The sequence below is a fragment of the Gallinula chloropus genome, assembly GCF_964237585.1.
Source record: "Gallinula chloropus genome assembly, chromosome: 3".
NCBI classification, from domain to species: domain Eukaryota; kingdom Metazoa; phylum Chordata; class Aves; order Gruiformes; family Rallidae; genus Gallinula; species Gallinula chloropus.
In genome coordinates this window covers 121,903,024-121,918,627 of record NC_140087.1, presented here as the reverse complement: position 1 = coordinate 121,918,627, position 15,604 = coordinate 121,903,024, and the positions used below count along the sequence as shown (strand labels likewise).

The following is a 15,604-nucleotide window of genomic DNA, read 5'->3' as shown; positions in this document are numbered from 1 at the left end:
GCTACTTCCCTCCTCCATCAAGAATGCTGCCAACAACTCCTTTTTTTTCTTGTTTTTTTTAAGCAAAACCCCCTTTTTTCCTCCTCTGTGACCTCCAAACATTATTGTCTCTTAAATATTTGCCTCCCTGGGGCTCTGGTCCCCTGCAATAATACCAGCAAGGGCAGCAGTGAAGGAAGGAGGTGGCACCAGGTGTTGTACGTGGGGCTGAGAGGAGCAGCAGGGGGATGTGGCTGGGATGCTGGGGCATCACCTGGAGCTTGATGCCACCAAGGCACCTTGTGCCCTCTGGACTCTGCTCTCCAAACCAGAATCCCAGCGCTGTAGGGGTTGGAAGGGGCCTCAAGAGATCATTGGGTCCAACCCCCCTGCCAAAGCAGGTTCCCCAGGAGATTGGGGCTGAGGGTCTGTTTGTGGGTGTGGTAGAAGCTGTCAGGCTGTCCCCTGCTTCTGGAAGCTCAGCAGCAGCAAAACTGCCACTGGGGACACATGAGAGTGACAACACCTCCTGTGTGTCCCGCTGGGAGGAGCTGAGATGGGCTGGTGGTGCTGGGATGGCTCCTTGGAGCAGCTCCTTGATCCCAGGCTTGTTCTACATGGCCCAGAAACCAGCTTCATGGCTTTACTGGGGGGGGGTGCATCAGATGCTGTGCTAAGCAGGACCCAGAGCATCCCCAGTGCCTGGGCAAGGAGTTCTCCCCCTGTGTCCTGGTGGAGGACCAGCACTCCAGTGTCTTCCCTTCACAGTCCTACCTGCTCCATCACCCAGCTGTTCTTCTGCTGCCTTTTACTTCCTGAGGAGCCTTGGAAACTCCTGGGAGAGATGCAGTGATTCTGTAACTCACCCTCTGGCAGCAGATTGGGATTTTTTTAACTAACTTTCTTGATTTTTAAAGTAGTCATTTGGAAGAAGGACACATAAGGTACCCAACCCTGGGGCTGGGTGGCTGTGAGCCTGCTGCAGCCAGGACACACAGCATCCAGGGGCTCTCAGAGCAGTTTCACACCCTGAGATGTGTGTTTGCACAGAGAAATGAGTGGGCAAAATAGCCTCAGAGGGTGATTTGCCCCGTAGCACCTGGAGGCAGCTGTTCCCTGGCAGGGTGAGAGAGAGAGAAACCTCCTTCTCCTCTCTCCCTCCTCCTACCCAGGGAGAAACTGCCCTTTCCCTGAGGATCCTGTGACTGAATCACAGCTCCCAGAAGCTGCCCTGAGGCCTGAGCGTGGCTTTAGTCCCAATTAAACCTCAGCTATCAACAGCCCCTGTACCTTGTGCTGGCCCTCTGCCCTCCCTGGATCCCCCCCTCCCTCAGGGGATCCGTTATCCTCCTTTTCTCCTTGGTGTTCTCCTCCCTTGCTGGGGCTGTGGCAGAAGCCTCCACGCTTCTGGCTGATGGGGAAGACATGGGATGCATCAGGCTGGCTTGTGCTGCCAGGACTGCTTTGGTTTGCAAAGAAACCCACCTCAAACCCCACCCCATGGTGCATCTGCATCCTCTGCCCCCCCACCCCATGGTGCCTCTTCATCCTCTGCCCCCCCACCCCATGGTGCATCTGCATCCTCTGCCCCCCCCCCCCCATGGTGCATCTTCATCCTCTGCCCCCCCACCCCATGGTGCATCTTCATCCTCTGTGTGTCCCGTCCCCCCCCCCATGGTGCATCTTCATCCTCTGCCCCCCCTACCCCATGGTGCATCTTCATCCTCTGCCCCCCCCACCCCATGGTGCATCTTCATCCTCTGTGTCCCCCCCCCCCCCCCATGGTGCATCTTCATCCTCTGCCCCCCCCACCCCATGGTGCATCTTCATCCTCTGCCCCCCCCACCCCATGGTGCATCTTCATCCTCTGCCCCCCCCACCCCATGGTGCATCTTCATCCTCTGTCCCCCCCACCCCATGGTGCATCTTCATCCTCTGCCCCCACCCCCCACCCCATGGTGCATCTTCATCCTCTGCCCCCCACCTCCCCCCACCCCATGGTGCATCTTCATCCTCTGTCCCCCCCCACCCCATGGTGCCTCTTCCCCCTCTGCCCCCCCCCCCACCATGGTGCATCTTCATCCTCTGCCCCGCCCCCCCCCCACCCCATGGTGCATCTTCATCCTCTGCCCCCTCCCACCCCATGGTGCATCTTCATCCTCTGCCCCCCACCCCCACCCCATGGTGCATCTTTCCCCTCTGCCCCACCCCCCACCCCATGGTGCATCTTCCCCCTTTGCCCCCCCCACCCCATGGTGCCTCTTCCCCCTCTGCCCCCCCCACCCCATGGTGCATCTTCCCCCTTTGGCCCCAGCCAGATGCAGTCAAAGCTCAGACCAAGGGACCCTGCAGCTTCATCCCATCCCCATCCTGTCGCCTCCAGCCCTGGTGCTGAGCCCTGGCTGCTCAGCCCCCACAGCCAGCTTGGGGGTGAGGTTGAGGCAGGAGGTGAGGTTCCCCCTTGTTGCCACACTGGCCTGAGAAGTAGACTCAGAATGGTCTGGGGTGGAAGGGACCTCAAATCCCAACCCCCTGCCGTGGGCAGGGACACCTCTCCCCAGCCCAGGCTGCTCAAGGCCCATCCAACCTTGGACACCTCCAGGGATGAGGCAGCCACCCCCTCCCTGGGCACCCTGTGCCAGGGCCTCACCACCCTCCTAGGGCAGAATTTCCTCCTGAGATCCAATCTGAATCTCCCCCCTTCCAATTTAACCCCATCCCCTCATCCTGTCACTCTGTGCCCTGCTGAAAGGTCCCTCCCCAGATGGGCAGGACTTGCCCATCCCAAGCAGCCACTTCCAGGCCATGGGAATGTCCCAGTAAAGAAAGAATTCCCCTTGGGCTTTGCCACCTCCTGGGTCAGTCAGGGGCTGTTGCCCTGGTCTCTCTCCAGAGTTGTGGCACCGCCTGACTCGGGCTTCTTGCTGGGTTCAGTGTGCAGTTCCCTGCTGGTTCTGGTTTCACAGATCCAGTGGAGGGTTTTTTTCCCCCCACTAAGGCTTCCAGCTGAGTTTTCAGGCTCAAAATCCATGTTTTTAACTCCTTAACTTTCCCTGGGGTGACTCAGACCCTCCCACCACGTTACAGCAGCACTAATGGGGTGAAGCTGGAGGAGGGAAGGGGGAGAGGAGAGACTGGGGGGAAGTTCTGTGCAGAGAGAGTGGGTAGGGGCTGGAAGGGGCTGCCCAGAGAGGGGGTGGGTGCCCCATCCCTCGGGGTGTTCAAGGCCAGGTTGGCTGGGGCCCTGGGCACCCTTGTGTAGCTCCAGGCTGGAGGTTGGTGTCCCTGCCTGTGGCAGGGGGTTGGGGCTCTGGGACCCTTGGGGTCCCTCCCAGTCCAGCCCAGGCTGGGACTCTGTGATTCTCTGGATGTCACCTCTGAACAACAGGGATCAGTTTCCCCAGAATCCCTTTCATTGTCTGTAACCCCCCTGTCCTCTGGCATTTGAGAGCAACCCAGTTCCCAGTGCAGAAATCCTGCTGGTTACTGGTGTTTAGTTACTGCACATGGACACAAGGGGCCCTGACACAGGAGCCCAGACTGCCAAAGAAACAGCCTGTTGTTGAGCTCTGAGCTGGAGTCCCAGCCCTGCAGTGACTTAACCCTGCTGTGAAATGATGGATGTTCTCAGGAAACACCCAACAAGCCCTTTGCAAACCATTCTTTTACCAGCCCAAACTGCCCTGAGTGAATTTCACCCCAGCCTAGGCTGCAGGCAGGGAGCTAAGACTCACCTGGAACTGGTTTAACCATGCTGGAAGTGGGGGAAAACCAGTTGGATGCTGTGGTTTGTCCTAAAGGGTTGTAGGGAGCTGGTTAGGGTGGCTGGGCACAGCAGAGGTGGGAGGGATGGCTGGTGGGGGGGAGTTTTTTGGCTGCTAACACTGTGTTCCAGCCTCATTTTATCCATGAGAGAAAACCCCTGAGACCCAAGACCCAAAGGCAATGGGTTCAGCCACGACCTTCCCTCTGCCCTGTGGCACATTCACAGCAGCCCCTGCTTTGCCTTTCAGCTGTTTCCTCTCTTGTTTCTGAGCTGTGAAAGCCTCCTCCTGTTCCCACGCCTAAGCCACAGCAAACAGCACTGAAAATGCAGGAATTGATGGGTTTTGGGGTTCTTTTTTTCTTCCTTCCCTTCTTGCAGAGCTGGGAAAGGAGTGTTTTCAGCCATGAAGCTTGGCAAGACACGTCCATCCAAGGATGACCATCGGAAACAAGGTATGTTGTTCCTGCAGGGAGGTTATTCCCTGCTCCAGGGCTGCTTTTCCACCAGCCCCACGTCCCACTAAAGCACCTAAGAGACCCCACGAGTGGGTGACATTGGGCACAGGAACTTGGGAACTGGATGGGGAGCATTTGAGTGCTCAGGATGATGGGGAGTGCTCAGTGCTTGGGGTGAGGTGTGGAGAGAAGGGCTCCATGCAGAGACACGAGGTGCAGTGCTACAGGATGGGGGAGACTGGCTGGAGAGCTGCTGGGAGAAGGACCTGGGGGTGTGGGGGGACTGGGACTGCCCAGGAGCCAGCAGTGTGCCCGGGGGGCCAGGAAGGCCAAGGGCATCCTGGCTGGTGTCAGAGCCAGCATGGCCTCAGGGCCAGGGCAGGGCTTGTGCCCCTGGGCTGGGCACTGGGGAGGCTGCAGCTCCAGTGCTGGGTCCAGTTCTGGGCTCCTCAGCACCAGAAGGACAGGGAGGTCCTGGAGCGAGTGCAGAGAAGGGCAACCAGGCTGGGGAAGGGGCTGGAGGGCAAATCCTCTGAGGAGCAGCTGAGGGAGCTGGGGGTGTTGAGCCTGGAGAAGAGGAGGCTGAGGGGAGCCCTTCTCCCCACCTCTCCTGCCCTGCCAGGAGGGTGCAGAGAGGTGGGCGATGGTCTCTGCAGCCAGGGGCCAGGAGATGGGCCGAGGGGCAATGGGCTCAAGCTGCCCCAGGGCAGGGTCAGCTCAGCTGGGAGGGCAAAGTTCTTCCCTGGCAGAGTTGTGGGGCTGTGGCACAGGCTGCCCAGGGAGGGGCTGAGTCCCCAGCCCTGGGGGTGTTTAACAGGGGGGAGATGAGGTGCTGAGAGATCTGGGGCAGCACAGGACAGGGATGGTTGGACTCCAGGAGCTCAGAGGGCTTTTCCAGCCCGGGTGACTCTGTGAACTGATGGACAGAGGCTCCTTCTGAAGTCTTGCCCAGACATCACCCACCCTGTGTGACTGTGGCAAATCCCAGGAGCCACCACAGGCAGCTTCCCCCTGGGTTTTCAGGGGTGTTTTGGTGATGTCTCAGTGCCTGCTGTACCCCTCACACCCCGCTGGGTGCCCGGTGCAGCAGTGAGATGAGGGAAGGGCTCAGCTGCTGTGGGGCTGCTGGTTCCCTGGGCTCAGCCCTGCTGAAATCAGATGCCTCCCTGGAAAGGCTCAGGAGGGTCAGGGATTGGAAACTCCTTGTTGTTTCCATTCAGACTCTGAGGGGTTGGGTTTCAGCAGCAGAGAGACAGAGCAATGGTGTGTTTGTGGGCCAGGACAAAGCGATGCTGTAGATAGTGTTTCTGGGCAGATCTCTGCTGGGGTTTGGGGGGGTTTTCCTGCCAGGTTTGAGTGTAGGAAAAGGGGAATTTCTCCTGGGAGAGACACTGGTGTGGCAGAGAAACACCAGTGGCTTCCCCCTCTCCCCAGTACTTGGGGGTTTGTCTTGTGGGGGAAGCAGCTGGGATGCAAAGGCAGGAACAGGGTGCACAGGTAGTAGAGGGTCTTCACCAACAGGGATTCACCCCTGGGAGTGGAATGGTTGCAACACAGCTGCTCTGGTGTGTGGTGCAGTCAGCCCCACACGACCGTGGGGCTCCTGGTGCCCTGGCAGCTGACAGTAGCATGGCAACTGCTCTTCCCTGGTTCTCTGTGTGCCTCTGGCCTTCACACACCCCCTGCCAGACTTTGCTGCCTTGACAGCACCCTCTCCTCTGCTGGCCTCAGTGCTGCCCTGCCTGTGAGTCTTACCCTGGGTCTGGCCAGCTGGTGATGGGGTGGGCTGGGTGTGCTGTGTCCTCCTGCCAGACCACGTGCTGCCATGCTCAGTGAGCTTCCCCAGGCTCACACATTGGCATGAGGAGCTACACAGGGTGTGTGATTGCAAAAGCCTTTTCCTGGAGCTCCTGGGACCTGGAGGACAGCTCCCCATTGGCCAAGTCAATGTCCTGCTTGATCTTGGTACTATGGTCTGTTCTCTTTATGCCATCCCACACGGGCTGCTGGTCCTGCTCAGGCCAAACACACCCACCAGATCATGAAAACCAGGCTGGGAGGGTGTGAACATTTCCACCCAGCCACATCTGGGGGAATTGGATCTGCTTAGGTCCTTCCTGGTTGGTTTGGCAATGACTCAACCTCAGAAACCCCCAGGGAGTTCCCCCACCAACCTGCAGTAGGAGAGTTTTTCCCTAACCCCCAACCTAGATCTTCCTCTCTCCAGCTGAAGCCTGTGTCAGCTCAAAAAATCAGACTAGGGTGAAGAACCTGATTTCTGGTCTGCTGGAGGACATTGACCTCCTGGAGCAAGCTGTGAGCTTGTCTAGGTCAGTGAAGAGACAGGAGACCTGCTGGAATAGGGACAGGCTGGGGGTCACCTGCTGGAGAGGAGCTCTGGGGAGAAGGACCTGGGGGTGCTGGTGGGTGACAGGGTGGCCATGAGCCAGCAGAGTGTCCTGGGGCTGAGAGAGACAATGGGATCCTGGGGGCATCAGGAGGAGTGTGGGCAGCAGGTGACAGGAGGGGATCCTCCCCCTCTGCTCTGCCCTGGCCAGGCCCCAGCTGGAGTGTTGTGTCCAGGGCTGGGCTCCCTGGGATCAACCAGCCAGGGATCTCCTGGAGAGAGTCCAGAGGAGGGACAGAGATGCTGAAGGGGCTGGAGCATCTCCCCTGGGAGGAAAGGCTGAGGGAGCTGGGGCTGTTCAGCCTGCAGAGAAGAGCCTGAGAGGGGATCTGATCACTGGGGATCAAGAGCTGAAGGGTGGGACCCAGGGGGCCATGGGCAGCCTCTGCTCAGTGTCTGTGGGGACAGGACAAGGGGCGATGGGCTCAAGCTGGAGCCCAGGGAGTTCCCCCCAATGTGGGGAAGAACTTCTTCCCAGTGAGGGTGAGGGAGCCCTGGGACAGGCTGCCCAGGGGGTGTGGAGTCTCCTTCTCTGGAGAGATCCCACCCCTGTCCTGGGGACCCTGCTTGGGCAGGGGGTGGGACCCCAGGGGCTCTGGGGGGTCCTTTCCAACCCCAACCCCTGTGATGCTGTGATTCTGTTTCACAGGAGCAATGTCTGTGCTGTCTGGTGTGCTCAGTGCTCCCCTGCCATGTCACCAGTACAAACCAGTGAGCTAACAGCTATACTGGTGCTTCTGGCCCAGCAGAATAAAGTCATGACTCCTTTGCACACCGTGCACGGGGATGGTGCTCAGGGAAGGCAACTCCTCAGCAGCTCCTTCCAACAGGAGTGCAGGCTGGTGGGCAGCACAACCACCTCTTGGAGCTGGTGGAATTGGAGGTCTTGAAAAATGGATGTAGGGAGGGTCCTCTTGGGGAATGGCCCCTTCCTCCTGTGTTCTCACAGCTCCCTACCCCGGAGCTCCATGGCTGGTTGTCCTTGTGGTCACTCTGTGGGCAGCTGGAGAGGTGACACTTGCTCAGATGCTCGTCTGCCCCTGGAGTTCTGGTTGTGTTTCCCATTTTCCTTTCCTTCTGGCCTCACACAGCCACACACAGGCACGTTGCCCAGGCAGATCAGCGTGTCCCAGGAGGCAGAACCTCTCTTAATTCCTCTCTAGACCGTGTTGTCCGTGACCTGACCTGGTGGCCATTGTTCTTCCTATTGCCAAGGGAGGTTCAGGGGATGGATTTACCTTTCTCTCTCCCTTTTAATTATTCACTGAGTGGAAACAACAAGAGCCATTCTTTTGTCTCCTTTGTGCAGATGAACCGGCTGTTTTGGAGGCTGAAGACTTAGACAGAAAAGCCATGAGACAGGCGGCTGGGCTGGAGCCAGACACAATCTCCTTGGCCTCTGTCACAGCTGTCACCACCAACGTCTCAAACAAGAGGTGAGGGGCAGGTGTTGGGCTTCTGCAGGCCAGGAGTGAGGGCAGACACCCCACAACTGTGTGTCCCCTGGGCTGGAGTATGTTGGGAATCACATTGTCTCCTGCAGTAAGAAAACAGATGAGGGTCAACAACAGCCAGTGGAGAGTCTGGCACCTGGGGAGGAATAACTGCTGGGATCAGGACAGGCTGGGGGAGCTGCTGGAGAGGAGCTCTGGGGAGAAGGACCTGGGGGTGCTGGTGGGTGACAGGGTGGCCATGAGCCAGCAGAGTGTCCTGGGGCTGAGAGAGACAATGGGATCCTGGGGGCATCAGGAGGAGTGTGGGCAGCAGGTGACAGGAGGGGATCCTCCCCCTCTGCTCTGCCCTGGCCAGGCCCCAGCTGGAGCGTTGTGTCCAGTGCTGGGCTCCCTGGGATCAACCAGCCAGGGATCTCCTGGAGAGAGTCCAGAGGAGGGACAGAGATGCTTAAGGGGCTGGAGCATCTCCCCTGGGAGGAAAGGCTGAGGGAGCTGGGGCTGTTCAGCCTGCAGAGACGAGCCTGAGAGGGGATCTGATCACTGGGGATCAAGAGCTGAAGGGTGGGACCCAGGGGGCCATGGGCAGCCTCTGCTCAGTGTCTGTGGGGACAGGACAAGGGGCGATGGGCTCAAGCTGGAGCCCAGGGAGTTCCCCCCAATGTGGGGAAGAACTTCTTCCCAGTGAGGGTGAGGGAGCCCTGGGACAGGCTGCCCAGGGGGTGTGGAGTCTCCTTCTCTGGAGAGATCCCAGCCCCTGTCCTGGGGACCCTGCTTGGGCAGGGGGTGGGACCCCAGGGGCTCTGGGGGGCCCTTCCCACCCCTGTGACTCTGTGAAGAGTTGGGTTTTCTGCTCTGCTGCAAAGGGTACCCATGTTCAGTGGTGTTTCACAGCCCCCCTGGTTTCTGTTCCTCAAAGAGGGCAGGGACTTCAAGGGATGACCCTGCAAATGCTCTGTCACAGCTGGCAACAAGTTATTTGACCAAAGGTTTCTTCTACCTCTCCAAAGGTCCAAGCCTGACATTAAAATGGAGCCAAGTGCTGGGCGGCCAATGGATTACCAGGTAGGTGACATCATTGTGCCCCCCAGCCTCAGCTCACAGGGGTCACAATGCAGGGGGTGGGTGGACTGTTTTGCAGGGAACAAGCCCTTGCTGAGTTCTGGTGCACCACACTCACAAAGCCCAACTAACCCACGTTCCCAACCACCACATCTCCATGGCTCTGAAATCCCTCAGGGGTGGTGACTTCCATGATGGAGACTCCACCCCCCTTCACACAGTTCCTCCCATTGCATTTGCCTTCAGCGTGAGACTCATCTGGTCATGGAATTTTTCTGGGGTTTCTGTCTGAATTCCTCACAAAAGTCACAGGGCTGGAAAAGCCCTTTGAGCTCCTGGAGTCCACCCATCCCTGTCCTGTGCTGCCCCAGATCTCTCAGCACCTCATCTCCCCCCTGTTCAACACCCCCAGGGCTGGGGACTCAGCCCCCTCCCTGGGCAGCCTGTGCCACAGCCCCACAACTCTGCCAGGGAAGAACTTTGCCCTCCCAGCTGAGCTGACCCTGCCCTGGGGCAGCTTGAGCCCATTGCCCCTTGGCCCATCTCCTGGCCCCTGGCTGCAGAGACCATCGCCCACCTCTCTGCACCCTCCTGGCAGAGCAGGGCAGGTGGGGAGAAGGTTCCAGGCCCTGACAACTCTAACCCCACGTTTAGTCTCCCAAGGCTCAGATGATCCATGCTTCTCCCTTTTTCTTTCATTACTTGGTGCCAGTGTGGTTCACAAACCATCTTCTCTTCCCATTTTCCCCAATTCCTGCTGGCTCAGCAGCAGTTCAGCTCCATGTCCTGGCCTCCCAGCCCAGCAACCTGCTCCTGGGCAATGCAAATAAGGGCTTTTCTCAAGAGGTTTATTGCAGAACCTTTGCAGCATCTGCTACAGCCCAAATTTTGAGGGTTACAGGGAAAGAATGCACTTGGCCCAGAGGTGGGGGAACACACACACATAAAGGGGAGGGGAAGGTACAAGTCTCATTAGAGCTGAGGTGTAAGAAAGAACATGAGGTCTGGTTATTTGGCCACTGCAAACAGGAGGATCAACCACAAGGTTGGTGTTAAAAGGGGGGTTCTGGAATATTAAAGCTAAAGGAGGGAAGGGGGAGAGGAGAGACTGGGGGGAAGTTCTGTGCAGAGAGAGTGGTGAGGGGCTGGAAGGGGCTGCCCAGAGAGGGGGTGGGTGCCCCGTCCCTGGGGGTGTTCCAGGCCAGGTTGGCTGGGGCCCTGGGCACCCCTGTGCAGCTCCAGGCCTGGAGGTTGGTGTCCCTGCCTGTGGCAGGGGGTTGGAGCTCTGGGACCCTTGGGGTACCTCCCAGCCCAGACCAGGCTGGGATTCTGGGATTCTATGGCCTCAGTTGGAAGGGACCTACAACAATCATGTAGTCCCAGGGCAACCCCTTAGGTTTTCTAGCAGAAGCCACTGAAGCCATCTGGGGTCTCACCAACCAAACCTCAGCTCAACTAAACCCTTGTGACTTCACCCCTTGTGTGAAGCCACCTGTGCTCTGGCTCTGAACAGGGATGTCCAAGGTCTCCTGCATCCCACGCCATGTTGCAGCAGTCTCAGCCTTGCCCAAGCTCCCAGTGTCTTTGCTGTGACCAGTAAACCTCAGAGTTTCCCTCATTGCACTGCCAGTGCCTCCAAAATGAGAGCTGGGGGGTTAAGGCAGTGAGCAGCATCTGATGGGCTCTCAGGAGGTGAAGGTGATAAGTTGTGGATGTCCCTTCCCTGGCAGGGCTCAAGGGTGGGTTGGATGGGGCTTTGGGCACCCTGGAATGCGGGGGGTGTCCCTACCCATGGCAGGGGGTTGGAACTAGGTGGGCTTTGAGGTTCCTTCCCACCCAAACCAGCCTGTGATGCCCTAAATGCCTCTCCCCAGGTCAGCATCACCGTCATCGAGGCCCGGCAGCTGGTGGGGCTCAACATGGACCCCGTGGTCTGTGTGGAGGTCGGGGATGAAAAGAAATACACATCCATGAAGGAATCCACCAACTGCCCTTACTACAACGAGGTGGGTCTGTGCTTCAGTGATGCCCCTCAGGGTCTGTCCTGCCATCAGGCAGTTGGATGTGATTTCCTGTCCCTTGGGGTTTGGTTGGGGTTTTAATTCTTCTTCTGTCACCTCTTCTTGAGATAAGATGAAACCTCAAACCATGAGGGAGAAATGAAACCTTTGCCCTCTGGTAGTTTGCAAGATGGTAGAAAGTAGAACTGGTGGAGAGGGGTCAGAGGAGCCCCGGGGATGCTCAGAGGGCTGGAGCAGCTCCCCATGGAGAGAGGCTGAGGGAGCTGGGCTGGGTCAGCCTGGAGAAGAGAAGGCTGTGGGGGGACCTCACTGCAGCCTCCCAGTCCCTGAAGGGACCCCAGGAACAGGAGGGGAATGGGCTTGTTAAAGGGCAGAGACTGGCAGGACAAGGGGCTGGAGTGAAGCTGGAGGAGGGAAGGGGGAGAGGAGAGACTGGGGGGAAGTTCTGTGCAGAGAGAGTGGGGAGGGGCTGGAAGGGGCTGCCCAGAGAGGGGGTGGGTGCCCCGTCCCTGGGGGTGTTCCAGGCCAGGTTGGCTGGGGCCCTGGGCACCCTTGTGTAGCTCCAGGCCTGGAGGTTGGTGTCCCTGCCTGTGGCAGGGGGTTGGAGCTCTGGGACCCTTGGGGTCCCTCCCAACCCAGACCAGGCTGGGATTCTATGAAAATCCACTCTCTTGATCTGTGCTAAATAGTTCTTGGCTGTTCCAAGAAGGTTGTGCTCCTCCTAGTTGCTTAGGCTCCAGAGGTTGGTGCTGGTGGGGTTCACACAGACCCATCCCTGCTGTGACACGGGCTCCAGGATGCTCCTCCAGGCAGCCACAGCTTCTCCAGCTGGACCAGGCACCAGAAGAAGCGTCTTTCAACCCAAAAGGAGCCCACCCTGGGGCTCTCCTCCCTTCACAGCTCCTCTTTTTCCTCTTGCAGTACTTTGTCTTCGACTTCCACGTCCCTCCAGACGTCATGTTCGACAAGATCATCAAGCTGTCTGTACGTGAGTGGGGTTGTGAGGCCCTTTGGCAGGGAGGGGTGGGGGTTGGAGGAAACCAACCTGGTTTATAAACACACTGGGGATGGATTTAAGGTCCTGGGTGTGGGACCTGCAACGGGAGCTGAGGCATTCTGCAGCCTTCCTGTCCCTCTTGCTGTCACTGGTCTTCATATGCTGGGCCCACTCAGCTCCATTTCTGCATTCTCTGTCTCCCTCCATGGCCAATCTCGGGTGTTTTGGAGAAGCAAACCTGCCTCAGGATGTGTTTGGGTTGGGGGAGAAGCAAGACAGGCTGGGGGATCTCCTGGGCAATGAGACTCTGGTGGATGACTGTGGGTGCTGAGAGCAGAGCAGAGGCTGCAGCCCCCTCTGCCCCCAGCCACAGAGGACAGTGAGACACTAGATTTCCATATTCACTGCCCAAAGCATGTTAATTAGGAATATCCACCTCCCTACCACACACAGACCAGCTGGGCAGCTTCTCCCACCAGGAAATCTATTAGAAATAGATTCCAAGCATCCTGAAGACCCTTCCTTCAGGTAGACATCCCAGTGTCTCTTACCACAGAGGCTGGAAACCTGCATCTTGCTTCAAAGATTAATTGATTTGTGGGCTTTTCCTGTTCACTCCAAGTATACACTTTCCTACAAGGCTGCTGAGCAAGAGGTGCCAACCCCACCATGGCTCGTAGTGTCCTTATACGGTGTCATCTCCATTCCCAGCTGACATGAGCACCTCTGGAAAGAGCCCTGTGGCTCCCAGGGCATGGAAATGAGTCTGACTTCTTTTCCCCATCTCCCCTTCCAGGTGATCCACTCAAAAAACCTCCTGCGCAGCGGGACTCTGGTGGGATCCTTCAAGATGGATGTTGGAACCGTTTACACCCAGCCTGGTGAGTCAGCGCTGGGTGTGACCTGACCTGCCTGCCTGGGGACACCGCTGGGTAAAGCCTGGAGTCCCAGCCTGGGCTGGGCTGGGAGGGACCCCAAGGGTCCCAGAGCTCCAACCCCCTGCCACAGGCAGGGACACCAACCTCCAGGCCTGGAGCTACACAAGGGTGCCCAGGGCCCCAGCCAACCTGGCCTGGAACACCCCCAGGGACGGGGCATCCACCCCCAGGGGTGAGCACTCAGCCCCCTCCCTGGGCAGCCTGTGCCACAGCCCCACAACTCTGCCAGGGAAGAACTTTGCCCTCCCAGCTGAGCTGACCCTGCCCTGGGGCAGCTTGAGCCCATTGCCCCTTGGCCCAGCTCCTGGCCCCTGGCTGCAGAGACCATCGCCCACCTCTCTGCACCCTCCTGGCAGGGCAGGGGAGGTGGGGAGAAGGGCTCCCCTCAGCCTCCTCTGCTCCAGGCTCAACACCCCCAGCTCCCTCAGCTGCTTCTCAGAGGATTTGCCCTCCAGCCCCTTCCCCAGCCTGGTTGCCCTTCTCTGCACTCGCTCCAGGACCTCCCTGTCCTTCTGGTGCTGAGGAGCCCAGAACTGGACCCAGCACTGGAGCTGCAGCCTCCCCAGTGCCCAGCCCAGGGGCACAATCCCTGCCCTGGCCCTGTGGCCACACTGGCTCTGACACAAGCCAGGATGCCCTTGGCCTTCCTGGCCCCCTGGGCACACTGCTGGCTCCTGGGCAGTCCCAGTCCCCCCACACCCCCAGGTCCTTCTCCCCAGCAGCTCTCCAGCCGCTCTGCCCCAGCCTGTAGCGCTGCTCGGGGTCGGGGTGTCCCATGGGCAGGACTCTGCCCTTGGCCTGGTTCAACCTCAGCCCCTTGGGCTCAGTGATGAAGATGTTCCTGATGTGTATGTGCAGGTTCCCCCCACTGAGTGGAAGGACATTTCCAGTCCTGGCAGTAGTTGCTGTGTCCCCTGACTGTCTTGTCCCCTGGCTTGCAGAGCACCAGTTCTACCACAAATGGGCCATCCTTTCTGACCCTGAGGACCTCACTGCTGGGCTGAAAGGTTACCTGAAGTGTGACATCGCTGTGGTAGGGAAAGGGGACAACATCAAGACACCACACAAAGCCAATGAGACAGAAGAGGATGATATTGAAGGGTAAGGATCTACAGACCCACCTTCACATAGCCTGTCGTGGGAATGACTCGTGGTGCCGCTTGACCTTGGATTAGGTGATGAGAACAGCATCACTTCTGGATGAAGCTCTCATTTCTACCTCCAGAAGTGCCAGAGGGTCACAGGAGGGGATCCTGCCCCTCTGCTCTGCGCTGGCCAGGCCCCACATGGAGTGTTGTGTCCAGGTCTGGGCTCCCTGGGATCAACCATCCAGGGATCTCCTGGAGAGAGTCCAGAGGAGGGACAGAGATGCTGAAGGGCCTGGAGCATCTCCCCTGGGAGGAAAGGCTGAGGGAGCTGGGGCTGTTCAGCCTGCAGAGAAGAGCCTGAGAGGGGATCTGATCACTGGGGATCAAGAGCTGAAGGGTGGGACCCAGGGGGCCATGGGCAGCCTCTGCTCAGTGTCTGTGGGGACAGGACAAGGGGCGATGGGCTCAAGTTGGAGCCCAGGGAGTTCCCCCCAGTGTGGGGAAGAACTTCTTCCCAGTGAGGGTGAGGGAGCCCTGGGACAGGCTGCCCAGGGGGTGTGGAGTCTCCTTCTCTGGAGAGATTCCAGCCCCTGTCCTGGGGACCCTGCTTGGGCAGGTGGTGGGACCCCAGGGGCTCTGGGGGGCCCTTCCCACCCCTCCAGCCCTGTGATTCTGTGAAGTGAAAAGCCATGTGTGCCAAGAGAAACTATTTGATGGAGTTGAGTTCTCCCCCCCAAAATAATCACCCCAGCTCCCCCTGTGCTCTCCTAACATCCTATTCATCCTGCCTGCTTTAGATGTCTAAATTAGGCTGGGTTTAATTGTCCTATAGTCTCCATTGACAATGATTACATTCCTTTAGTGGAATGCCCTTTGTCCCAGGGGCACCTCAAAGGGGTCCTCTGAGCCTTTGCTCACAAAACCACCACCCCCCACCCCAAAAGAGGAGGATGGGCAGAAGCAGGAGAGCAATAAAAGGAATGGCTGCAGAAATGGTCCATGGTTCCACCTACCTGTGCAGAGCCTTTGCCTGGGAAACAGGGCAGCTTGTCCCTCTCTGGTTAACCCTCTCCTGACAAAGCTGCCAGCCCCAGCAGCTCTTCCCAGCCCTACCTGTTGGTGTTGCAGGAACCTCCTCCTGCCGGATGGGGTCCCTCCGGAGAGGCAGTGGGCTCGTTTCTACATCAAGATCTACCGAGCGGAGGGGCTGCCCCGTATGAACACCAGCATCATGGCCAATGTGAAGAAGGCTCTCATTGGGGAGAACAAGGACCTGGTAGACCCTTATGTGCAGGTGGTCTTTGCAGGTCAGAAGGTGAGCAGGATGTGTGAAGTACCAGGGTGGCCCTGGGAGGGAACTTGAGCAGGACCAGCTATACAGGCAGCCAGAGGTGATCCCAGTTGTCCTGGGATGTAGATGCTGGGATGCAGGGCAAAGCC

General features: G+C 58.5%; 1 protein-coding gene across 1 annotated transcript in view; it reads left to right on the top strand.

Annotated features, from left to right (window-relative positions):
- Window positions 1-15,604, top strand: part of OTOF (otoferlin) — a gene marked incomplete at both ends in the record, with an annotated part of 104,311 nt that overhangs the window by 46,589 nt on the left and 42,118 nt on the right. Inside the window, 8 exons of the mRNA XM_084261792.1 lie at window positions 4,124-4,197; window positions 7,917-8,043; window positions 9,069-9,123; window positions 10,995-11,126; window positions 12,063-12,125; window positions 12,935-13,019; window positions 14,018-14,177; window positions 15,293-15,479. Coding sequence (XP_084117918.1) covers window positions 4,124-4,197; window positions 7,917-8,043; window positions 9,069-9,123; window positions 10,995-11,126; window positions 12,063-12,125; window positions 12,935-13,019; window positions 14,018-14,177; window positions 15,293-15,479 — 883 coding nt within the window. The remainder of the gene's footprint in view (window positions 1-4,123; window positions 4,198-7,916; window positions 8,044-9,068; window positions 9,124-10,994; window positions 11,127-12,062; window positions 12,126-12,934; window positions 13,020-14,017; window positions 14,178-15,292; window positions 15,480-15,604) is intronic.